At 51.6% G+C, this 25723-nt stretch overlaps 1 protein-coding gene across 3 annotated transcripts; it reads right to left on the minus strand.

Moving 5' to 3' along the window:
* Positions 1-246: 246 nt before the first annotated feature.
* Positions 247-24779, minus strand: COL6A2 (collagen type VI alpha 2 chain). Of its 3 annotated transcripts, none has more exons than XM_032115275.1 (28): positions 24552-24772; positions 20343-20480; positions 19068-19666; positions 18573-18593; positions 17855-17920; positions 17378-17431; positions 17252-17296; positions 17046-17072; positions 16721-16747; positions 16575-16619; positions 15202-15255; positions 14732-14794; positions 14416-14478; positions 13839-13928; positions 12980-13042; positions 12547-12609; positions 12360-12422; positions 11830-11892; positions 11359-11409; positions 10976-11011; positions 10527-10589; positions 10221-10283; positions 9977-10012; positions 9710-9755; positions 9434-9586; positions 8810-9262; positions 8498-8536; positions 247-1630 (listed from the first exon to the last, which is right to left on the minus strand). In XM_032115275.1, the coding sequence occupies exons 2-28, from the start codon at positions 20449-20451 to the stop codon at positions 1023-1025; spliced, it is 3063 nt and encodes a 1020-aa protein (XP_031971166.1). In that variant the 5' UTR covers positions 20452-20480; positions 24552-24772; the 3' UTR covers positions 247-1022. The 3 variants fall into 3 exon arrangements, with proteins under 3 accessions (XP_031971166.1, XP_031971167.1, XP_031971168.1); XM_032115277.1 differs by lacking the exon at positions 247-1630 and adding an exon at positions 4534-5847 and having other exon boundaries at positions 24552-24779; XM_032115276.1 differs by lacking the exons at positions 12980-13042; positions 13839-13928; positions 14416-14478 and having other exon boundaries at positions 24552-24773.
* Between the last annotated feature and the right edge of the window lie 944 nt (positions 24780-25723).

The following is a 25723-nucleotide window of genomic DNA, read 5'->3' on the forward strand; positions in this document are numbered from 1 at the left end:
ATGGCAGAGGGAATCTCCCATGAAACAGATGAGGAATGTGAACAAGGCCAGTGCTTGGAGCAATCTGTGTCCCTGCCCATGGCAGGAGGAGTGGAATGAGATGGTCTTTCAGTTCCCTCCCAACCCAAACCATTCTGTGATTCCATGATATCTGGACATACCAGCTTGAAACCAGGAGAATCAGCTGCTCACTGAAAATAATTTTTAAAATCCTCAAAACTACAGAAAAAAGAGGCCTTTTCAGGATAGGGTGAAAAAGGTCCGTTTATTTTTGCAGACAGCACAATTCAAGTTCAAATCTGGGCATTGCTCAGCAGATACCAGTGGGAAGAAGGTACCACGGATGCTTTGAGCACGTTGGGGTGACTGGGAGGCAGTTCTGGTGGCTGTCCAGTATTGTGTCAATGCTGGGAGTCATGCTGCCCCTCTCAGCTGAAATTTGGAGTGCAGTAATAGATGAGCAGGTTCTGATGAAGGGTAGAATGACAGAAGGAATAAAGGGAGGTATGGCCCACAGGAAAATAAAGATCTTAGAGATGATTTGTGAAATTTAAGATAGATACACCCCCCAAAGGAGCATCTGTGGAAGGCAGCAAAACCTCTCACACCATCCTGCTGTTCCCAGGAAGGAGGAGCAAGACACACTGAGAGACATTGAGAGTTTTTGAAAACTAGAGTTACTCATTGGTCCTGCTACACCGGAAAGGTTTCTTGCATCTCTGATAAGGCCTCCTAGGATTACAGTACGTACACAAGTCATGGCTTGGTGTGTGCAAAGCTTTACAGAAGTACATCGTATGGCTCTGTATCCTGCTTTGATCTGGGTTTTAATTAGCACCATAAATGTAAGATACATGACACTTCATCATGAAAATCAATAAAGAGCTCTGGATTTTGGCTAGAAAGGAGGACCCAGAGGGCAGCTCTTCTGGGCTAGCAACCATACAGGGGGAAGAAAATACAACAGGTAATATCAGGGGTGTGTATATCAGTGAGAGAAGGATTTTGTGTGCGCCCTTCCTTTAACAAATCCACCGAATGAACCTGTCGAAGAAGCTGGGCTGGGAGAGGCTGTTATAGTCCTTCTCCCGGAAGATGGCTGCCCGGTCTCCCAGGCCAAGCTTCAGCAGGACATCCATGTCCACGTCGCTCCCCAGAGCCACCACCGTGGGCATGACATCCTGCTTCTTCATGGAGTTGATGGCCTCTTCCAGGTTCTTGCTTCCCGTGATGCCGTCGGTGATGAAGACGAAGGAGAGCTCGGCGTTGCGCCGGGCGAGTCGCTGCCCATTGCCCGGGCTGAGCACGATGTTGTTGATGGCGTGGATGATGGCTGACCCGATGTTGGAGGATGAGTCCAGGTACTTGATCTGCGCCAGGGCGTCGGAGATCTCGGTCAGGTTGTGGGTCAGCGGGAAGACCACGTTCTGGTCCTGCTCGCTGCCGTACTGCAGCAGTGCGATCCGGGCGTTCATGTGGTCGCTGTTGCTCCGGGCCAGCGTCAGCTGCTGCGCCACATCCTCCACGAAGCGGTGGGCACTCTGGAAGTTCTGCTCCCCAATCCTTTCTGAGCCGTCCAGCAAGAAGACAATGTCAACGGGGCGCTGGGTGCACTGGGCCACAGCAAGCTCTGCAGGGGGAAGAAGGAGGACAAGAGTTGGGATGATAAGAAGACTACAGGATAATTTGGGTTGGAGTTGCCTCTGTGCATCCTTGTCCAAAGAAGGATCAGCCCAACCCTGCTGCCAAAGCTTGTCTTTGCAGCTTGAAATGAAGGAGCTTTGCTTTTGATGCCCTCAGCTACTGGGTGCTTAATGAATGTTAATTCTGGGACTGATGACAGACCCTCATGAAATTAGACAGGTCTGTGCATTTCAGTCCCAGAATTACACCCACTGCCTTACATCAATTTCCAGGTCTTATTTGTGAGATGAATATCCAGCGATCAGTGGCAGGCAGCACCTTCAAACCTCTCAGTTACTTCTGGAGAGTGGTATACTGTCAGAGTTACACTTACCATAAAAGCATAGAATCAGAGAATCACAGAATGGTTTGGGTTGGAAGGAACCTTAAAGCTCATCTCGCTCCAGCACCCTGCCGTGGGCAGGGACACCTCCCACTAGACCAGGTTGCTCCAAGCCCAGTCCAAACACATCGAATACATGAATATATGCAGTGAATGAACTCAGGGAAAAAAAAGAAGAAAATAGCTATGTTTGGAGTCAGTTGATAGTCAGAGACTATTATTTCCTCCCTTTTCGGTAGTTATGTGCATTGCATTCAGGGTTCCTCTGCATTCCCCGAGCTGGCAGCAGGGCAATGGCCATAGCACTCTCAAGCAGTTCTGTGCCTCTGAGGCTGCATCTCAAAAGAGTGAAGTCCTGAAGATGCTGCCATGTTGTGTTGTGTGACTGGCAAGGAATAGGAGCTTCTGGAGCAGCCCCACCTTGAGCACCCATTTCTGGCAACAGGGGGTAACTTTGGGGGTAGGAGTGTAACATTAGATTGAATTTCCACACTGTGAGCAAGTCCAGCCTGACAATGAGCTTCCCTAGTGCTGGACAGTGCTACACCTGGGTTCAGCACAGAATCAAGGAATCACAGATTCCTTATGGTTGAAAAAGCCCTCTGAGATCCTCAAGTCCAACCATTAGCTCAGCACTATCATGTTAACCACTAAACCATATCCTGAGCACCACATCACATTTTTTGAACACCTTCATGGATGATGACTCCACTGTTTCACTGGGTAGCCTGTTTCAGTGCCTGACTGTCCTTTCAGTGAAGAAATTTCCCCTAATATCCAGTCTAAATCTCCCCTGGTGCAACCTGAAGCCATTTCCTTTTGTCCTATCGCTTGTTACCTTCCCTCTTTTAAAGCAATAAAGGCACATACTCACCTCTGCCCAATCTTCCGTGAGAAATGTTGTCTAAAGGCATGTTGATGCTGCAGTTCCTGGTATGCAGGTACTGCTGCCACAAGGATACCTTGCCTTGGCAGCACCTGCACTCCTGGTCCTCATGTGCTCTGAGCAACCGTGGAGGGGGAAAGGCAGGAAGGAATCCCCATTGCAACCACACAGTGCAAAACCTCTGTGAGGGTCTGTGAAAGCAGGTGCGAGCAGGGGCTGCGTGTCATGTTGGGGCAGTGCTAGCAGCCTCCCCCAAGGCCTGCCCACATGTTTTTTGAGATGACAAGCAAGCCTGAAGAGCTCCTAGCTAAGCAGAGGGCAGCATCACTCCATGGAGCTTCAGCGGGAGTGTAATGCACATCTGACAGGAGCATTCCCCAGAGACACATTCTGCTCGCTGCTCAGCCCTCACAGCTGGAGAGGGCTGCCTTCCAGCTGTTTGATAAAGTGCCTTTACATATGAGTTATCCCATGGGAATGTAGGGCAGTAAAGCCTTGGGGTTGTCCTGCTCAGTGTCAGGCTCTGTTTGCAGCTTGTTCTCATTTCTGAGAGGCTGAGGACCCGAGCACCCTTTTCTGCAGCAAGATTCTCATCCTAACTGGCAGACAAGCTCTCAGAAGTACCACCATGAATTAGGCCGACTAAAACCTTCCTGTTGTGCTTTTAACTGGTGCATTGGGCCTTCTTATGTGGATCATGAATGCCTGTAGCTCACCTTACTGCACAGGTGGGGATGTCTAATGAAGGCAGCGCAAATAAGCAGAAATATCATTGATTTTTCTGCCATTAGTGTACAGAGTAACTCCACCCATTCACATCACCTTCCTGCTTTTTCTAAAACCTGAACAACTTGTATTTCCTCTATTCTTTCGCAGTATTGACAGTGGAGATGAAAGTGAGGTGGGGACTGACCTTGCAGCCCTTTTTGGGGTTTCCCCCTTTCCCAGCCCCTCCTGTATCTTTGGGGAGGTATGGACCATCCTTTACCCTCCTTATCTCTGTCCTTCCTTTGCCCAAGAGTTTCACTGAAGGAACGCTGCTGTGATGAAATCCATCTGGTTTTATCAGAGGGATTAGACGGGATTATGCTAAAAAACACTCCTTCACCAACTTCTCCAATCCTCTTTTTGTTCAGCAAAACGTCCCAGCCCTGAGGTCTTTTCAAATCAGTGGGGTTTGGGAGCTTTTCCTCTGGCATCATGGCTGGAGCAGCTTAACTACTCTGAGTTCAGTCCTGCATCCCAGCAGGCTAAGTCACACTAATTTTGGGGTAAAAAACAAAACAGAATAGGGAGTTTGGCTTTGCACAGACTATCTGGAATATGTGAATTATGACCAGACTCAGGCACAGGCTGATCTTTTTGCCTTCACCTAAAACTGAGAGCACACCATGTAAAGCACTCAGAACTCTTTCCCCTCTATTCTACACTGATAGCAGCTCTGTTCTCTGAGCAACTTGTCCCTGTAGACTGGGGGAAAAAGTGCTGAAACCTCGGGGGAACACCGCAGTAAGTTCAAAGTGGGCAACTCCCACGGCTGAGCTTGGCAAGTGGCTCCACCTTTTATACCCGGAAATATTACAGCCAAATTCCTGAGGATAGCACATCTCTCTTCCGCCCATTAAATGTGACATTTGCTCAGTATACTTTATTGCAGTAATACCATGTCAGTCAGAGTAAGCACTTCTACTCCTGTGTCTGCACATGAAATCCCACTACCTCTAAATACAGCTTGAGAGCAGTTAAACTGGAGGTGGGAATGGCCCTTGCCCGCCTGACTTTGTGCAAACTGGGCCATGGATGACTGAGTGGATGGAGATACCAGGCCTTGTCTAAGCACACATACCTGCAGTGCAGGTGGTGGCTCTGTGGTGTCTGAGCCAAAGCAGCACTGGGTATGGATTGAGTAGGCTCTACTACATCAAACTTAAGTACTTGCTTTTAAACAGCTCACATCAGTCAAGGAATTTTGCTTTGGACCACTTGGCCCCACGTAACAGAATATCTGCCTTTTGGATATGGACAGCTACATGTTGTGGATTACGACAGAGGAAACACAAATGTACAAGCAGAGAAAAAGGCCAGGGGAGCCCACACAGCTTCTGAGAGAATCACTGCCCAGGTGTCAGTGCTCCCAAAGGAAAGGGAGGGTTGCTCCCTCTCCCACCCTGCTTGCTCCTTCCCTCCACCCCCAGCTGCCCATGAGGGGTTCCACAGAGACACTGTGGTGAGCGGGGATGCACCTTGCTTGGTCAGCCTTGCAGGACTTGAAGAGAGCCCGTGGTAACCGAGAGAGAGGATGCAGAAAGGGGAGAAGGATGCTTTGGAGGGGGTCAGCAAGGACATACACAGGAAAACATGGGGAAAACGCGTCGTTAGGCTCTCAGCAAAAAAGCAGCAGAGAAAGCAAGAGCATCCCTTGGTACTGCTGGGGAAAGCCACCATGCTCATCAGCCAGCTGAGCTGGAGGGGACTGCTCCTTGTGTCCCATCCCTGGCTGAGCACAACCAAGCCATTCCACTGCCTCTGTCTCTCCTAAACTAAAAAAATCTCCCCATGAACTGTCCCCTCTGCCACACAGGAGCGACGATTTCCACCTCCACTCGGCCTTTGCCTCCAAGTGACCCCCAAGAGAGGTCTCAGCAAAGCCCTAGCACGGTCTCTGGGTCCCCCACAATCTCGCTGTGCACCATTTTGAAGGTGTCAATGAACAAGTCCATCCACTCTTGCCGCTCATTTCCAGTGGCAAACTTGGCTTTTTCGGCGGTAAAGGCCAAAGTGGCCACCAGCTGGGTGTACACGCTGGGGTCCCGGGATTCCCGCGTGGAGTTTAGGAACTGGGCGATCGATTGTATGGTGCTGGGGAAATCTATGTTGACTCCCTCTTCCATGGGGCGGAAAATAACTGGGTTTATGCTCCCAGGGTTCCTGTCATCTGCAAGTGAGCGTCAAAAGAATATTTTCAGGGCTTGCTAGCAATGGCTACGTCTCTGAAAGCTACCTGGCTTTCCTACCTGCACTGCACCAGGGAAGAACAGAGCTAATGAGGACAGAGGAGTAAAGACCAAAGCCAGATTTTAAATCTTTCTGCCATTTGTGTCTGAGGAACCATGGGATTTGCCCTGAAATCTTTCACACATCAACTGAATGACTTCAGAAAATTACACAAAACCTTAACTGCCCAGTTCCTGCTGATCCAGCATAGGCACGATGGAGAAGAAGCAGTGCTCAGGAAAAGGGCCACCTCCTACTGCAGATGGGATTAACCCATCATGTAGTTTAGGATCATGTAGCTATGTGCAAACCGCACCCACGGTGCTGTAAGGCAGAAAGGCATCGAAGGGACAGCATCATGTGACCCCCTTGCCTGGCACTCAGCCTCAGGGCAGTGACTCCACTCAAAGCTGTGCGGTGTCTGGGCTTGTCAGGGCCCTGAGAGCCTCCGTCTGCACCTGGCTGTGCCAAATTTAACTTTGAATAAAACCCCAAAGCTCAAAGCAAAGCCTTTTGCGTGGGTTAGCAAGAGCTTCTCAGGACGTCATGCAGTTTCTACGAAGCAAGTGGTCAGTTCAGATTTGCTCAGCATACAACCCTCCAGCATCCTGTTAGCACAGCTGTGACTGAGGAGAGACAAGGGGCTGTGCTGAAAATGGGACACTCTCAGGTAAAGCCCTGAGGCAGCATGGGGGGAAGACAAGGTGTATGTGGTACCTGTCCCTGTCTGTGATCTGCTGGCATTACCCAGGCTGAAGCTGGGGCACAGTTGATTTGCCCCTCAAAGTGCCAGGACCACCATGCTGAGCCATGGGGCCAAGAACGGGGCAGGTTTAGCTGCCTCCCTGACCTGAGTCTGTGGCCAGTCCAGGCACACATGCTGGATGTGCACTGGCTCGCTCACGTTCCCTCCGAAGGGCACTGTCTCCATCCAGAGGATCTGCGTGGGAATTGGCACGAGCTCATGGGATGTTCTCCGAGAGGCAGAGAAGCCCCAGGCTCTGTCATGTCCCATCCCATCCAACGTGTTCCCATGCCATTAGGGAAGTGTGACCACTGCAAATCCTTCTGAACATGACAGCAGAGCAGCACGGCCCAGCTGGTGTGGTAGGTGGGAGGCTCTGTGCCCAAAGACTCCTGAACCAATTACTTAAAATTCCATCTACCAGCCCTAGCCCAACTTTCACCCATGCTGAGAGGGCACTTTGAGAGGACGCCAACCCTATCCAGCCACGTCACTCCACCTCCCATGTTCTGTGGGGCGCAGGTCTTGCCTGTGCTTGGCCTGGCTTGCATATGGCATGGCTTAAGGGATTCACCCAAGAGGGAACGCCCTCAGATGCCTCCTCAAGCCATTCCTGTTGCAGTCCCCAGGGCTGCCAGGCACCACCGAACTGTTCTCACCTTGCATCAGGAACAGAAACATGCAACTGCACTACAAGGAAAGGACTGACAGCTTTGGAGGGCTTTGATGCCCAAGCCCGGGAGAAATGAGTGTGCCACTGCTTGTGTTCCTCGGAAACGGGAAGGCCGAAAAGACCAAAACCTTTGATGACACCTGAGCAATGACCAGCGCGGCCTGGGGATGTCACCTCCTTGTGCAGAGATTTGCAGGACAAAGCTCCTCAGAAGACACAGCAGAGGAGCTCAGAATCATGGTTGGACACTGTGCCCCTGGCATGGCCAGGTGCAAATACTCAAAATACCAGTGAGATATTTTAGACAGGAATAATTATAGTTTTTCTCCAGATTTCTGTGCATCCTGGGACCAATCTTCCTTTCCTTTCCACAGAAACAAAGGGACTTATTTAAAAATGAAATTTGATATTCTCTATAAGGCTCAGTTGAAGCTGGGGACTGCCACAAAAACATTCATGGCAAGAGAAGAGACAAAAATTGCAGAATGGGCAAAACTTTGGTCTTCTATAAACTTTGTGTATCAGCAGAGAGTGCATCTATTGTATTTAAACAGGCACAGGGACTCAGGCAGATGGGACCTCTCTGGGAATTTGGGATACACATTTGCTCCTTAACAAGCAAAATGTGACCCCGTAAAGCTACCTTCAGCACACAGAGCACCAGAAGATCCTTACAGCCTTTTCCTTTAATCCAACACCCTGAGTTAATTGTTAATTAAATATAGCCAGCGTTAGAGAAGCCAAAGCTCTGGGTCCACTAGGTTGCTATTTTCCAACTGATCCCTAATAACAGCTCTGCCCATCACTCCCAAGGAGCATCCTGCTACAAAAGTCACCATGAGTGGGAATTTAGCAAGGGGATTTTGACTTGAGTTTGGCGGTCAAAACCTGGTAGCTCCCAGGAATTTCGATGGGGAAAAGTATCAGGGATGAGCCATGCTGGTGCACTCACACAGTGCACTTGGACCTACCTGTGCAGGGAACTCAGAGAGACAGGAAAAGAGCAGGAGACGAAACCCTGGAGCCTCTCCTCATGTAAAGTAGCACTATTTCCCAAACTCCTGCCTTCCAAAGGAACTGAACAGGGTTGCACCCCCCTCTCCTACTCCTGAGCCTCATGCAGTCTCCCCCCAGAGTCTGTGCAGATGGCATGAAGCTACTTGTAATGTTTACCTGTCTGACAGGGCAGCTCGGGGCAGACGACCTGTGGATCTGGAAGGAAAAGAAACAAGGAAAACTGAGCCATGTGCTGCCATCCCCTGCACAGTCAGAGTGGCAGGACAAGGTCTCTTCCAAGGAACACCAAAGGACTGCCCCAAAAGGCTGGTCTTTATCTGAGGAAGGACTCTTAGTCCAGGGCTACCTAAAGGTCAGACCCCACCATGGATGACCCAGCTGCTGGCCAACCTGCTGGGACACATCTTGGCCCCCCACCCCAAACCCTGGGGCGCAAAACTCCAGTTCCATGCAAGGACAGGGACAGACCTGGGCAGAGCACGTCCTCCATCTTGTCAATGAATTCCTCTGCCACCAGGTCTGAGAAGAGCCTCATCTTCTGGACTCGCTGGGGTTCATTGCAGGCGATGGAGACCAGGGTCTCGCTCTGCTCCGGCTGGTCGAACATGTCTCCTATGCCGATGGTGTTGACCACCACATCTCTACCACAGAGAGCCCCGAGGTTCTTGTCATCATCCCGGGGGTCGTAGCGCCCGTCTGTGATCACCACAGCAAACACTTGGGCTTTCTTTCTCCTGCTTTCCTTGATGAGCTTGTTGTAGGCAAACTGAAGGGCAGACGGTGTCCAGGTGCCTCCAGCGATCCACTCCAGGCGCTTCACCGCTTCCTTGAAGCTCGATAGGGAATTGATGCGCTCGTCATCAAGCTTGATGGCTTCAAAAGTCCCCTCGTGACTGTACTGCACCACCCCAACACGGGCACCTGCCAAGGAAGTGTCACATTACTTGGCTTTGCATCCTTGGGGAAAAGTGGAGAAAGTCAAAGAGCTGCCCAATTGGTCTGAAAAGCCGTGGAAAATAAACAGTGAAGTTGAAAGGATCCAAGACCTTTTTCTTTTCCCCATGCCCTACTCTGTCCCCACAGAGCCCAGACCTGTCTCTGACTTGGGGTCCTTGGCAATAGAGCCCAGCCTGCTGACCACATTGACGACAAAATTCTTCTCCAGGGTGAAGTTGGTGTAGCCGATACTCTCGGAGCTGTCTATGACAAACATGATGTCCAGGGCACCGCAGCGCTTCTCACAGTCTGGGGAGAGGGGCAGGGAGAGAAACACGTGGGTCAGTGATGCTGGGAACCCTCTGGTGACCCCCTGTCCCCATCCCTCGAGTGGTTGTTCCCCTTCCCTGGGGAGAGGTGATGTCTGCTCACCACAGCATCCACACGTCTCTCGCACGTAGGTCATCACGTCGCAGTCCTGCCAGGAAAGGGGTGCAGGGTGAATGCTTCCCTCTAAGGGAAAGGCTCCCCTTTGCCTTCCTACCCAACCAGCCCTCTCTCCTCTTTCCCTGGCTCCCATGGGAAGCCACAGGCCACCTCTGCCAGGCAGCAGCAGGACCTGATGCCCTGTTTTGTTCCCAGGCTGTGCATGGAAAAGCCATGATTGCCCCAGGAAGAAGAGTAGCAGGGGTTACTTACAGTCAGACCGGGGTCTCCTGGTGGGCCAGGGGTCCCCTGCAAGAAGAACACAAGGATTTCAGGCACAGTTTTCCCATTAGTTCTTTTTCTGGGAACTAGATGTCAGAGCCATTATAAATGTGGCTTTTTGCTGAAGGGGAAGGAGAAAGGGAGGGCAAGCCCCCACTGTGAGCCAGCGGACACATCTGGCAGCTGGTGTCCCCTCCAACAGCATCTACTCAGACACGATGCCATGGGACAGTACCTCAGGGCCTGCTTCACCAGGTGGACCACGCTGTCCAGGCTCTCCTCCTGGGCCAGGATCACCCTGGGGAAGAAGTAAAGAAGGGTCAAATATTTTCTGGGCAATGCTGGTAATGCAGCCTCAGGTGTTCAGGGCCCCTCCTGACCCCCTGGTCAGGCCCAGCCCTGCTGAGCACAGTCACCAGCCTGCCACAGCTGAGCTTGGGGACAGGGAGCAGGCAGAGAGTGGCAATGTCACCCCCAGCACACCTAGCAGGGGTGTGGGAGGGGGACACTGACCCTGGGGCAGTACAGGGAGGCTGCTTACCGGCTCCCCCTTCTCTCCTTTGGTCCCTTGTGCTCCTTTTGGTCCAAGCTCACCTCTTCCTCCCTGCTCGATGGAAGGAGAAACAGATCCGGCATGGAGCACATCTGGATGTGCTCAGGCAGAGGCTCTGCTGCATCACAAACACATGCCTGCCTGGCCTGGGACAGCATCCTCTAAACCAGCAGCTCAGAGCACAGCAAACAAACAGTGTTTACACAGGCATTAACCAAAAAAAAAAAAGAAGTTCCGCAACGCATTTTTCAGGTTATTTCAAAAGGAGATGGGCTTGCGAGATACAACCAGGCTCAACAGCTGCAGGGAACATCCAGGGCAGCTGCTGGCAGGGCTGGCTCCTCAGCCATTAACCCAGAGGGCTGGGAGACAACTCCTTGGCATCCCAGCCAGTACAAATAAACAAGTGAAGGAGACCTGGAGACAAACACACCCACCTTGGGTCCTGGCTGCCCCTTCTCACCCTTGTCACCCTGCAAAAGGAGAGGAGGGAGAGGTCAGCACCTGTCCAGGACTGGCCCCACACTGTGCACATGTACACCCAAAGATTGCAGTGAGGGGCAAGAAGCTGAAGAGCAGCTGTAGCTGCAGGCTGATGGTTGAGGGACCGTCACCATGATTGAGGCTGGGGTCCCCAGCACCTGGTGGACTGTGGCCAGGGTCAGTCCTGGTGTTCAACCCCCTTTCTCCTTCCCAGGCTCCACACATCTGTGACCCTGAGCATTTTTCTTCCTCCTTCCCTGTTTTCTCAGGCTGCTCGGATCCAACAGCAACACCCACACAAACAGATTTCCTCATGTGCTCAACGAGGAATACGTACCTGAGGGCCTCTGGGTCCAGGGTAGCTGAAGCCAGGCCTGCCTCTGTCACCCTTTAGTAGAAAAAAAGACCCATGAGATACCAACCCTTCTGACCTGCTCCTGTCAGAAACAGTTACAGCCATTTTCATCTTCTCTCGGGGTGAGATACCACCAGGAGCCAAAGCTTCTGCAGCTGGCCCTGAAGCACTGGGAACAGCTGTGCAGAGCAAGGATTTGTGGGGTTTTGGGGATGTCATGTGCCAGGGATGTCCCTCAATCTGCTCAGGTGAGGGGTGTAATCAGAGCTGCCTTGGCCAGAGCAAGACCTACATCTCTGCCCCATAGGGAGGCTCAGGTCTGATTCTGTTTCTGAGGCACACAAGTTTCTGCAGTGAAAACTGCCTATTTTTTTTTTTTAATAAATAAATAAATAAATAAATAGGAACACAAACCTGCCCTTTCAAATGCAGAGGTTTATTCATGAACTTTACCTTTGGTCCTGGTGGTCCAGCATCACCTCTTGGGCCCAAGTCACCAGGATCCCCACGTGATCCCTGCAGGACAGTTTTGGGGAGAAGGCAAGGACTGAGTGAGGATGTTCCTTGCTGTCCGCCGGCACACAGGGGACCGTGCTGGAAAAACCAGCTCTCGAGATGGTGCTGCAGGACCATGTCCCTTCCTGGTGAGTTTACTGTGACAGTGACTGTCTCAGCAGTGGGGTTCCCATGTCCCATAGAGCCACATGGATGTCACAGCACTACTGCCACATCGGGGTGATGGACTAACCGCAGACCCAGGACAAATGGGTGCTTGTGGAGTCCCATCTTCCCTCTCCCCAGTGACCCACCCGCTCTGGTGATCCATTCCACACTGCCATGGGAACACCCAGTTTCTGAGTCTCCCTGAGAGAAGGTTGTGCAGGTTCTCCTCGGGAGGGACAGTGCAGGCAGCTTGTGTAAGTAGGGCAAGCCCTCACCACAGAAGGAGGGCCTGGTCACACACGTGCCCAAGTGTGACTTACTATCCTGCCTGGCTCTCCCACAGCACCCGAAGGGCCTCGGGGTCCTGGCAGTCCTTGTTCTCCCTGCACAGCAAAGAAAGACACAAGAACACACAGTGCATGAGGAGGAAAGCCAGGCAAGCTGCCCCGGATGGCAGCAGTGCTCCCCCTTCCTCCTGGCTGTCACCAAGCCTTGATCCATGCTTACCCTGGCTCCTTTGTTTCCAACCTCACCGGGCAGACCACGAGTACCCTCTGGACCAGGATCTCCCTGTGAGAAGGGTAAAGATATTCCTGGTCAGGGAATGCTATCTCTGTACATGGCAGTGCTCCATGATGCCCTTCTCAAACCTCGTGTTTCTTGGTTTCAGTGTCAGGCAGTGTGCCCTCTGAATGTGTCTCTTAACCTTGAGCTTTGCTGCCCTTCATCCCCTCTCTTGACCAAACCCTGGAGGAGAAGGCTGTACCTGGTGCCAGCAGGGCAGGCAGCGGACACAGTGGGAGCACAGCACTGTGGGATCTGCATTCCCAGCTCTGGTGCTGCATGGACACTGCATGGCTGGGCAGTAGCACATCACACACACACCAGTCCTGTCCATATGGGGCTCACTTGCAATAATCTGGGCAGTTGCCTTACTCACCCTTTCTCCTATGCCTCCAGGAGAGCCTTTGCTGCCTTTCGTCCCTGGATCTCCACGTCGCCCCTTGGCAGACACAAAAGTCACATAAATGGGGTGAGAGGATGGATGTTACCTGGGCAGTGACCCCTGGCTGCCCTCCCTCCTCCCTCTGGGCCCAAGAGATGTACACCTGCCCCCTAAGCAAATGTGCTCCCAGCAGCAGGGGAGCAGGGATGCCCATGGCTCCTTTTGGGAAGCCACAGCCAGCCTGTTCTTTCACTGCAGCGACCACAAACACGCCTGGTTCATTCCCTCAGAGTTGAAGACTCTGATTTACTTCCAGCTCATCCAGTGTTGCTTTCCCCACTGGATCTTGCACAAGGACACATGCTGGCTGGGCTCTGGCCCCTTGGTGCTGGTGGAGCTGTGCCATGGATTGTTGTCTCCAACCCACCTCCCAAAATTTGCAGCGCCCCGTCATATTAACTTGGGTCTGTGTGGCACCACCGATACGTGACACTGCCCTTCTCACAGAGCTCTGCCATAATGGCCACCAGATCTTGACTCTTTGAGCTCCTGCAAGCAGCCAGAGATTTGGGGAACTTGCCAGAGTATAACCAAAGTGTCCCTGGGCATCCAGAGGCCAGGCCTGTGTGGTTAAGTGGGAACACAGGACACTTCTCTAAGGTGAAATGGTTTAGATCAGGCTTAGGATTATGGGAGTTCTGCTCTGTGATTTTGGGAGAGACAAGGAGATCAGCATCTGCACATCTTTCAGGATTCACAAAGCAGAATGGGGGAGTTTCTCAGCACTCATCCATGAAGCTGTCTCAGGTTCCTGCAGTGTGCCCAATGTCCAGGGATCTATTCAGCCACTTACAGCCTCTCCTTTGGGTCCAGGAGGTCCCACTTCACCTTTCCTTCCCTTGGCTCCAGCAGGCCCTTGAGCTCCAGAGTTGCCTGGGAGTCCCTTGGAGAAGAAAAAGAAATATGGTTTGTTGAAAGAGAGCTCAGGGTGCACACACACTCCCCCCATTTTTATCCCGTGTCAAGCAGTCCCCCTCAAGCAGAGGTGTGTATGAGCACCCAGGTTCTGCTTCCACACAACCTGGCATGCCCATATGGCACTGCCATGAGCACGGGCTCCAGCCTTGGAGCAGAGTGGTCCTGTGTAACCTTCCCCCCATCAGCTGACAACAGGTTTGTCAACTGCTCCTTACAGCATCCATCCAGTCCTGCCCAAAGCCAGAGGGGCTGTGGCTTCCCCATCCCTGGAAGTGTTCCAGGCCAGGCTGGACAGGGCTTGGAGCAACCTGGGCTAGTGGAAGGTGTCCTTGCCCATGGCAGGGGGTGGCATTGGATGAGCTTTAAAGCTCCTTCCAGCCCAAACCATTCTGTGATTTTATGAATAGACCACAATAAAGCACTGGAGATATTTGAACGCTGCATGAACCTACCGGGCTTCCTTTCTCTCCTGGGGGCCCCGGGGGTCCACTGCGACCAGGCCGGCCAGGATCCCCCTGAAACAGCCAGAGAGCCAATGGTCATTGCCTGCCTCACCAGCACATTCCACCATGAGTAGCCCAAGGAACAAGGCCAGCAAGGCTCTTCCCTCAGCTCCTGTGCCTGGTGACGGGATCCAGACCCCAAAGCCTATGGGCTCCACAAGCAGTGTAGGATTTAGGATATATGTAAAAATACAGGGAATGGTGTTCAGCTGTCCCCACTGGCAGCCTCTGCCCACACCCTGCTGTCTGTCCAGAGCACTTGTACCTTTATGCCTGCATCTCCTCTTTCACCTTGGTCTCCTGCATCTCCTGGGTAGCCATCAGGGCCCTGGGGAGGGAAACGAAAAGAACCACACACTTCACATTGGGAACACTCTCCATGCAGAATAAATCAAATAAAACTTTCTAATCAAGTAAAATTTCGAAGCCAGTGCTTAGAAAGTTGCTATAGAGGCTAAAGTAGTTTTTGCTTGTTGCTGGTGTTGACGAAAGGGCAGCTCCACCTCTCTGTGTGGAGGAGAGGGACACTGGGCACTTCCAGCTGACTTGCCCATGGAAAGGAGGCACAGTAAAATCAAACTGTGCTCCCCATTCCAGGGATCCCAGGTCTGGGATCAGATTATACAGCTGGTAGGAAAATGGGCCATTAACCTCTCGTTGGCCATTTTTCTACATATATACCTCACTCAGCAGCTACACAACTGATGTGCTGGTGAAAGAGTAAAGCATTCCTACCTTGTCACCAGGGTCACCCTTGCATCCTGGTGGTCCAATTCTCCCCAGCCTGCCCTGGAGAGATTACATTCAAAAGGAAAAGACTGAGAAGTTATAGGTGTCTGAAGGGAAAACACAGCTTTTCTTGCTGACAGTTAATAATTTTAGCATCATCTGCTGACCTTATCTGTCACCAGCTAGAGAATAAATAGCAAGTGTATTCCTTAAACTGGGGTGGGGTGTGCAGAGACAAGTGGAGGAGAAAGCAGACTAAAGAAAATCAGGCAGGCTCATCCCATGAGTGTATCCTGAGTGATGGGAATGTCCCTTGAGGCTGGGTTTGGTGGTCACTCACGTCCAGGGTTGTGCTGGGCCTCCCTCATGCCCCTCCTGTCAGAGCAGCTCAGGTGTGCAGCAACCACTCTGCCTGACAGATGCCATGAGAGAAAGGACTGCCTTGCTCTGTGGCCCAAAACAGCTCTGTCACCAGTGCTGAGACAGCTCTGGGATAGAGACTGGGGGAACCAAAGGGCTTTAGTGTTTTAGAGAGTGGGGGTACTGAGAGATATTTTAGAGCTTCAGCAGCACTTGAGGAGCGGGAAGAACTGTTATTACCCACAAATATACTGGGCTGGGTATAGGACACAGTGCAAAGCCAGGGTGTGCTGGCCAGTGGACAAAGCCAGGGACTTTGTTGTGAGGCCTTTGAACTTGACTTTAAGGCTTTAATACTAAGCACAAGCTATGGTTTAGAGATGAACTTTCAGATTCTGTGACAAACTGCCCTGAAATCCAAATTTCTGTGAAGCTTTCAGTGTCCATGTCCTGTAGCGGTCATTAACATTCAAAATAAAGTATCTACACCCAAATCATTTGGCCTTATCACCTTCTTAGCAGGAGCACAGACCGGGTCACACATCCAGGCCCTGCAGAGAGCGGGCTAACAGAGGGATGGCGCTTAACGCATGAAGCTGTGTCGGGAGATTTCGGGTGGGTATTAGGGAAAGGTTCTTCCCCCAGAGGGTGGTGGGGCACTGGACAGGCTCTCCACGGAAGTGATCACAGCCCCAATCCTACCAGAGTCAAGAAGAGTTTGGACAACGCTCTCAGGCACAGGGTGGGATTGTTGGGGTGTCCTGTGTGAGTTGGACTTGATCTTTGTGGTTCCCTTCCAACTCAGCGTATTCTGAGATTCACTCCTGCGACCTGAATTACTTCACACATTTCTACAGGACATGCAGAATAATGTACAGATAAATTCACAGAAACCTCGGTGGAAACAGAAAGCCAGCATGTGGGATAGTAGAAACTACATAGCCTGTGGGCATGAAAGAGGGTAAAGAAATGGAACAGCAGCAGCGACATTATGGGGTGCTCCCAGTGCTCCTAGTTACCTTCTGTCCATCTGTGCCGTTCCTTCCTGCCAAGCCAGGGGCACCCTTGGATCACGGGAAAAAAAAAACAAGAGGGATCTATTAACACACAGTCCAAGCGTTTGGGAGCTGGAACAACGTGCAAGTTAGAAAATGTCCTTTCTTACCCTCCGTCCGTCGGATCCAATTTCTCCCTGGAAGAAAAAGAGGACAGGAAGTCAGACACTGCCTGCAACCCCCCCGCCTCCCCACCGCTCCCTCGCCCCTCCCTTTACATCCTAAACCCACCACCGCTTCACCAGACCGTCATCAAAGCCTGAAGGAGGAGACAGGCTTTGGGATGCCCTTGGAAATCCCTCCCGAGGTCCACAATTACGCGTTAATAGCGCTGTTATCCCTCCCCCATTACAGCTAATCTCTCCCTCTGTGCATCAGAAAGGAGCGCGGTCCCTGCCAAGTGCCCAGCCAGCCATTCTGTCTCTTCTTTCTCACCTTCTCTCCTTTCAGCCCTGGGACACCCTAGACAAAGGAAAAAAAAGAAAGAAAATCGCTGTGTTAGTGCCTGGGCAATCAGCAGGAGCGGAGCGCAGGGGTCTGGGGTGGGAAATGGGCAGGTGAGATCGAGAAGCAAAGCTCCCCTTGCTTTACCAAAAATCAGAGAATGCAAAGAGCTCCGCCATCGGCTATGGGATTCTTACCTTGGGACCAGGGTATCCGATCGGACCTTCAATACCTGGGTCGCCCTTTGGGGAGGAAGGCATGAAGAGTTAGCTCGAGGTCATCAGAGATGCAGCAAACAGCGGGGAGGATTTTCCACAACTCACCTGTCGTCCCTTCAGCCCAGGGGAACCTGGCTCACCCATGTTCCCCTTTGCACCCTAAGGAAAGAAAAATCCCAGCGTAAGTCCAGGCTTGGTGCTGACTGAGAAAATGACAGTTTCTGGGGATCAGAGCACACAGAGCTGGGGCAGGAGAGTGGGACACCCTGTGCACATGAGAGCTCTGCTTGGAGAGTGGGAGACTCAGTGACAACTGCTGCCTCAGTCCTGGTGTCCTCCGGTGCTGGAGGTGCCCAGCGGATGCTCGGGTGTCTGTCTGCACTGCTGGCAGGGCATCAGCCTTGGCACAGCCATGGGCACAGCAGTGCTGGCTGTGCCTTCCAGGGCCAAGACATGCTAGTGGGGGGTATTTCCCACCGGGGTGCTACCTGAGAAGGCAGCCGATGTGGGCTCTAAAGCATCCTGCAGTGGTTGTGGGAGGCAGGGGCATTATTGTTTTTCCCACAGCTTAGAGCAACTTACCTTCTGCCCTCGGTATCCCTTGGGACCAGGTGGACCTGCAATCTCCAGGCAGCTCATCTTGTAGCACTGAAATACAAGAATTAAACTGAGCTATTGACAGTGTGCATCCCAAACTCAGCTCAGCTCTGCACCCACGGCTCTCCATGTGCCTCTCCCCATTAAATCACAGCTAAAATCTGCTGTGGCTCCAGCTGAGTCAGGGCTGAGGCAGCAACAAGCACACACAGAATTTGCTGCCCATAAATTAAGAGTGGAAAATTGCTACGAGCATGCTCATTATAGCTTGGCTCTGGGCCCAGACTGGAAGAACAAGACTGCCAAGTGTCAGAGATGGTGGGGGCTTGCTCATCTGGGGTCATCATGAGACTGGCATATTCTTTGGAGCATCCCCTGCATACTCTTCCCTCTGTGTGCCAAACCCTGCCCCTGTGGTACCAGCAGGGTGGGAGCTTCAGCAGGGGCAGTACTTACAGAATGTGCCTCCAAAGTGATGAAACAAATCTATTCCATAGACCTGAACCCACAGGGAGTGAGTCCAGTGTGCCATTATAACCCCTGGGTAAGGGAATGTGTCCCCAGACTCTGCCCTGATCCATAGGTGGGCAGGGACCCATCCCACTCAGGTCTGTGCTGTTTTGGGGTGTGAGCTGGTCTGCTCTAACTGAGGCAACTTAAACCTGTGTCGTGTGGCAAAGGCATAAAGATGCTGCTCACTCACCTCGCCGTAGGCTTCGTGTTTCTGCAAAGGAGAGAACAGGAGGAAGAGAATCAGTTAAGGTGCTCGGTTCCACAGGGGAGACAGCAGCCCACTCTTGGAGGGGTGTGTGGTGGTAAGGGAGAGGAGGTGGTAAAGGTCCCGTGGCTGTAAAGATGCCCTCAGCAGAGCCCCTGATCAACAGCGCCTCACAGGTGGGGTCTCAAAGACCACGCTCACGGTGAGCACGTGTCTCAGTGTGGCACACTCTTCCACATGCCTCTGGATGGGGAGCAGGCTGGAGTACGGCCTGGTCTTCAGCAAGAGCCAGCACTAGGGTGGCAGCCTGCCCAGACGTGCTGGGAAACAGAGGCACAAACCAAGGGGTCCTGGCTAAGAACCAGAAAAAGGCTCCACTTTCCCTGCTAGAGGTTATCTCCAAAACCCAACAAAAGGGGAAAGCATTCCCCCATCCGTGCACCGCTCCTCTTGCGCCCTTGTTACACCCCCTGCCCTTACCATAGCCTGGATGATCCTGTCGATGGTGTTGACGTCGATCTCCAGGGTGTCCCTCTGGGTGATGGCGTAGTTGTTGCGATACAGCTCGTGCGGCAGGTTGGCGATCTCCCGCAGGCCCTGCTCGTACACCTTCTCGCTGGGAGCCACCGCGAACAGCTTGATGCCCATGTCTCGCGCCCTCTCGGCCTGCATCTTCATCCCCCCGCACGGGCTGCCCGTCACGTGGCCGTCGGTGATGACCACCGCGAAGTTCACGCCGTTGGCCATCTGGGTCTGGATCTGCTGCGTCATGTTGGAGATCGCACAGTCCGTGAAGGTGCCCCGGCCCAGGTACTTGATGGCAGACAGCCTGGGCAGGTAAATGTCTTTGCTGCTTGTCAAAGGGCTGTAAATTTCTACCACATCTGAGTAATGAAGCCCACCGAACTGCCAGGTGATGTAGACTTGGTTCTGGTAGAGCTCACTCTCCAGTTTATCGATGAACATGGGGATGAACCGCTTTATTTGGTCCACGAGGCTCTGGATGGGCACAGTCTGCAGAGCCACGCTCTCCGAGGTGTCAATGATGAAGTAGACATTGATGGGGCAGTTCCTCTTTTCTGCATGGACACAGTTATTCAGACCATGTCAGAGCACTTCACGCACCCCCTTTGCTGTCCCCCAGACACCTGGACCAAGTGTGATGCTGGGAAAAGCACAAGTCCCACCCAGCTCTAGAAGTGACACCCGTGATTGGGTCAGATGGTTCTCCAGTGACCAGAACTTATAACTCCTAAGATCTGCTATAGAATCACAGAATAATTAAGGTTGGAAAAGATCTCTAAAATCATTGAGTCCAACCACTAATCCAGCACAGCTCAGTACTGAATCAATCTTGAAAATCTTGCATTTTTTGGTAAGAGTCAGGCTGGACACGTAAACCACCTCTGTATTGCAACTGAAAAGTGAGGAAATCACCAGATTTAAAGTGAACAATTTTCTGGCATCAGATAGAGAGCTGAGTGCTGGAGACTGACTGTTTTTTTTACTGCACCTGCTGGGAGAGACAACCACTGGCAGACCCCAGCTCTTCCATCTCTACCTCTCTGCACATCAAAGCAAACCCAGAAACGTGAGTTTGGGTGGAGGCCGGGTTTCCCCACAGATGGGTTGTTACCACAGGAGTGCAAAGGGCTGTGGGAGGTGGAATGTCCCTGGCAAGCAGGTTCTACAACTGAGCATTGTTTTTGCTAAAATTGCTGCCCACAAAAGTGACCCAAATTATTTGGTTAGTACCTGCACAGGAGGTAGGACTGACATCTGCAATATCCACATCAAGCTGAGCAGCGTGGAGAGGAACTAGAGCCACACAAAGGAGAGTGAAAAACAAGGCTTGTTGGAACATCTCAGCGGCCCCTCAGGATATTCAGATGCCTGCAGGAAAACACAAGTTGCATGGTAAACCTGATGCTCAGTCTCCTGACTCTGCTGGCATGACACAAAGCCAGCCAATGCTCCTTGCAGACCCAGAGAGTGAAGGGACAAATAAAAAACCTCTTGAAGAAATGCACATCTTCAGTGCTCAACCCATCACCAGGCCTCCGAGGCCTAGCTGCACGTGGGAGTTTACTTCATGTAGGGTTATGATAACTTAAAGTAGTAGAAGTAGAGATCTAGTCTGAAAAGTTCTTAGGAATGTATGGAAGTGTTCAAAGGAACCCAGGATTTAAAAGGAAATTCTCAGGTAACACTCAAGCAACACTAGTCACCAGCACGGAATATGGAGGAAGGGGAGATGCTCACCTTTGTGTCTAGAGGATCCCAGAACCAACCAGCATGGGGTGGCCCAGAGATGCTTCTCCGCATTGTGGCCAGCTCAACACTAACCAAAAAGGGGCACGTGGGATCTCCGTTATGAAAAAAAGACCTGAATCCAGTCCAGAAAGAGAGCTTCTTTCTTGAATGGTTTTTTTGGCTAACTTTTGGAAAAGTCCGAGGCTTGGAGGGACACTGAGCGTGCATTTGGTGGCGCTGGCAGTGCAGGGGGAGGGCAAGTGAGCAGTGCAGCTGTGTTGCTGCCTCAGCTGCCTGAGGAACAGCACTACTGAAGAATACAGGCAACTCAGCCCTCCCTGGCATCCCTTAAGACCTCTGTCCACGTGGTGCCCAGCTATTGCCTGGTGGGACATGACCCGTTCCAGTTTACAGTGCCAGCTGCAGTGCACCACAGGCTTCTGCAAACTGGTTTATGCTGGAAAGGTTGGTGTCAGTGCTGCTGAGACCCTACAACAGTGACAGCCTTCCTCCTCACTAGGGCTTATGCTTATGAAAGAATTGGGATTGTTCAGCCTTGAAAAGAGAAGGCTCTGGGGTGACCTTACAGCACCTGCTGGTACCTAAAGGGGCAGCAAGAGAGCTGGAGAGGGACTTTGGACAAGGGCCTGGAGTGACAGGACAAGGGGGAATGGATTCCCACTGGCAGAGGGCAGGGTTAGGTGGTGTACTGAGAAGAAATTGTTCCCTGTGAGGGTGGGTAGGCCCTGGCACCAGGTGCCCAGAGAAGCTGTGGCCGCCCCTGGATCCCTTGCAGTGCCCAAGGCCAGGTTGGATGGGGCTTGGGGAAACCTGGTCTTGTGGAAGGTGTTCCCGCTCATGGCAGGGAGTGGGATGGGATGGTCTTTCAGATCCTTTCCAACCCAAACCCTTCCATGATTCTATGAAGTTCCTGCACAACTCAGTGTGGCTCAACTTCCATTGTGCTGCAGAGAATAAAAGTGGTATGGTAAGGATAAAACACTTCCATGCTAAAGGGGTGTTTCAGTTAAGATCTAGATTTCACCCCTCTAAGCCTACTGCAGGCTTTCCTTGTTTTGTTTGCCCTCCATAAAACAGGGCTGCAGGAGACCCTGATCTTTAGTAGGACACAACAGCTTTGAGCCTTCAGACAGCACCATTTTAGAGCCAGCCTTTAGCTGAGGAAGACGGAGACATTAACTTCTGAAGAGGCTGGGAGCGCTGAGGGCTTTGGCCAAGTGTCTGACTCATCACTGCATCCCGAGTTTAACCACCTCCCTCCCTCCTTCCTTCTTTCCCTCTGTGTGTGTGGGTGGGAAGGCACTCTAGAGCAGAGCAGTTGGCCTGCATGGGCAACCAGGGCCAGCTCTGGCACAGGATGGCTCCTGCTCACAGCCCTGGGGGCTTGGGACTGGGTCAGTGAAGCACCACAGCCTTGGATTCTCCATGGGCTGAGTGGTGAGGCAGGAAAGCGACACCTGAAAACACGAGACACAACTCACTTCCCTGGGGTCCTCTTGCACCACCTCCTCTATCCCACTCTGCACCCCGAGCTACGTTATTCTCCTGCTCTACCAGCATCCCACCTGGTATTAACCCTCCTGGGTACACAGTGGGTGGCTGCTGGGATCTCCAGTCCCCACCTCAGCGGCCTCCAAGGCTGGGGTGGGCGATGGTGCCTATTTTGTCATCCTCAGAGCACCACCAGCTCTTGTGATGCTGTTGCAAATCCCACAACATTTGATATTTGACTTAAAGTCCCACCTGCCGCTGCAAGATGCTGAGATGGAAACCTCAGATTTCACCAGTATTTCAGACCAACTGTTTTCTGCATGTTGAAGGCAATTTTTGAACACAAACAGTTCAAAAAACTAATGAAAAGAGCAAACTGGGAGCTGAGTCATAATGCCTGAACACTTGGGTCTGCCCATCCTGTTCTTCCTTGACTTTTCTCTCTCTGCCAGAGCAGGAACGTTGCTCCCATGAGGCCTTCTCTCAGTATTTGTATTTTCGAGTGGTTCACCTCTTTCCTCATGAGATGCACACAAGGGAAAAACAAAAGGGAATCTCAAGCAGTGGGTCCTCTGAACAGATTTTGAGGGCACTATTTTGCACCATTCTCCCTGAATGAGGGTCTGTGCTCCTACCTCAGGTGCAGAAAAATGCGTGGTCTTTGCTGCTCCCACACTGAGATCCCAGGTGACCTGGCTGTCACACACATCACTGAAAAATATATGGATTTATCTAGACAGAGCCCTGCAAAAAGAATGGCCTTGCAGGAGGACCCAAGTTCCCTGCTTGCTTCTCTTCCCACCATGAGCAACCGAACCAAAAGTGGTGTTATGGCAAACAAGTTACTTGCAGTGGCTCAAATGTGCCAATTATAGCTGGTTATTTGGGCTCTCACATCTGATTAGCCCTTAGAGCAGATCCCACTGCAGTAGAAATGTCACCTCATGCACCTGGCCAGGCAGAGCCATGGTCTGCCTTGTCCCAATCACTGATATCCCTGAAGTTCCCCCAGTGCACTGTGTATTTCTCCTCCAACACCAGAACACCCACTGTACTGAGCAAACTGGTCCCAAATTCGCAAAAACGAGATGTTCTGCTCTCTAAGCTAACACTGTCTGCAAGGAGCTTATTTAAAGCCACATGAATTTAAAGGCACACAAATTGCATTACTCTCAAGAAAGGAGAATTATGCTGGCTATGCTAAAATATGCAGAATAAAGTTTGAAGCCTCCCTGCTGCTCAGTCCCAGCGCTTTCCATGGCCATGCCCAGCAGGCAGTACCTGTGGTGTCACTCATTTGTGCATGCAGCATTTTCTCCACTCGAATGTTTGATAAATGAAGCTAGAAAAGAAAAATATGTCCCATTTGGAAGAAAACTCTTACAAATGCACCTCCTCTTCCTTCCCGTTTGTGTGCCTGTGGTTTGCATGCTGCATGAGGAGGGAATTTCGGTGCTGGTTGCAGCCACTACCCAAACGTGCCTTGTAATTTTAATCCCTAGGCAGAGCACCCAGGGGGAAGGTTTCAGCTACAGGGACTCCAGATATTTTTCAGGTCTCCCAATATAATTATCCTGAGATTTCAGCCAGGGAAAGCCCAGGCTGCAGGAAGGCTGGGAGGCAGCAAACCCCTGCCACCAAGCGCAATGAATTCACAGGCATTCATAAATGTGCTGTCACCTCCCAAAATACAGGAGCTTGCACTGATGTAATTCAGCATAAATAGGAGACGAGGGCCTCAGGTGAGTCTAATTAGTGTCTTCTGAAATCCCAAAAATCAAAGGGGAATCATGCAGCAGAACAGTTCTCTGCCCTGCTGCCATCACTTCACTGGAGCGGCTGAACTCAGCCCAGTTACCCCAGGGAAGACCTTGGTTCAACAAATCCACCCCCTTCACTGAGGGATTTTCTAGACCTCTGGCCCTGGCAGTCTGTGGCCCGCACTGCTTGGACCTGGAAAAAAACCCAGCAAACCCTTGGGGAAACGCCCAAACTAGCCAAGAGCTGGAAGTAAAGGAAAAAATTATATTCTCTTATTGCAGGTACTGTCTAAACATGAATCAGGCACCTTGCTGGGAAGCCGGTAAACAGCAGCAGGCACAGACTGAAATTTCAGAGGGATTTCTGTTATTCCCGACTGGAGCTCCGTCAGTAAGTAACCACAGAACCCCTGTACTTGGAGAGAAAAAGTCTGCCTACCTGGAAAATGAGGTCATCAAAACTTCTCCCCCAAATCCCTCCGCAACGTAAGGAAAAAGGACTTTGTGGGGTGGCTGGTGTCAGGAAGGCTCCCGCATCCCCGGCTGCAGGGTGGCTCCGTGCTCTGGGTGCTGGGATGTACGGGATGAGGGAGCGGGAGGAGCAGCGGAGGCGTCTCCAGCCCCGTCCCGCTACTCCCTGGCCGTCTGGAACTGCCCTCTGAGTTCCTCCTCCAAAATCGGGCACAATCCCGTTTGCAGTAGCTGCGAACATCCACGGAGAGTCACTGTGGGTCTACCGAGACCTGGGAGGGTCCCCTCCCCTCCGCTCCCACCCTGCTCGGGCTGGGCTGGGGCAAGGTTTTTCCTTCTGGAGCTGAAGGCATCTTTGTTTGACACGAACGGGAAGAAGTCTCATTTTTCCATGATGAGAGGCCCCATTTTCGTAGTTGGCATTGCTGCCCCACATCTTTATTTATACCACCAAATAGTCTTTCTCTTTCTTCCCCCCTGCTGTCCTCTTTCCACCCTAGTAACGTGTCCTGAGTGGAACAAATGAAAACAGGAACATTTCAAAAAAGAGCAACTTGCACAGAATTGTAGAATCATTGCCTTTGCGAATATCCAAGTCTTGCTCAGAGTCAGCCAACTATGAGTATTACCTGTTTCTATTGATTCATTTCTGGGTTTGGGTTCACAGAATCATGGAATTATAGAGTACCCAGAGTTGGAAGGGGCCCTCAAGGATCATTGAGTCCAGCTCCTCGCCCTGCACAGAACAGCACCAAAAATCACACCATGTGCCTGAAAGCATTGTCCAAACACTCCATGAGCTCTAGGGCTTTGTTGTTGTCATATTTTTAAAATTACTTTTAAATTCATGTGCTATTTTTAGCTCTGCTAAATGAAAAATAGGGGCAAATGTCCCAAGAAAACATATGGAGAACAGCAGTGACTTTCAGGAACATAGCCTGTTATTCCTTGAGCTATAACTTTGTTTTGAAGAGCCAAAGAAGGATTTCGTGAGGCTACTGCTTTCCAGGGACTCTCCTGCAGCTCTGAACAGGTTGGTCCCTTTTCCTCTGGAGCATCTTTAGTGGAGAGGAGGGGTCCAGCTTTTGATGACTGTGATTTACCAGACAGCACCTGAGATGTCTGAGCAAACCATCCGCC

The sequence above is a fragment of the Corvus moneduloides genome, chromosome 7 (genome assembly GCF_009650955.1).
Source record: "Corvus moneduloides isolate bCorMon1 chromosome 7, bCorMon1.pri, whole genome shotgun sequence".
NCBI lineage: Eukaryota > Metazoa > Chordata > Aves > Passeriformes > Corvidae > Corvus > Corvus moneduloides.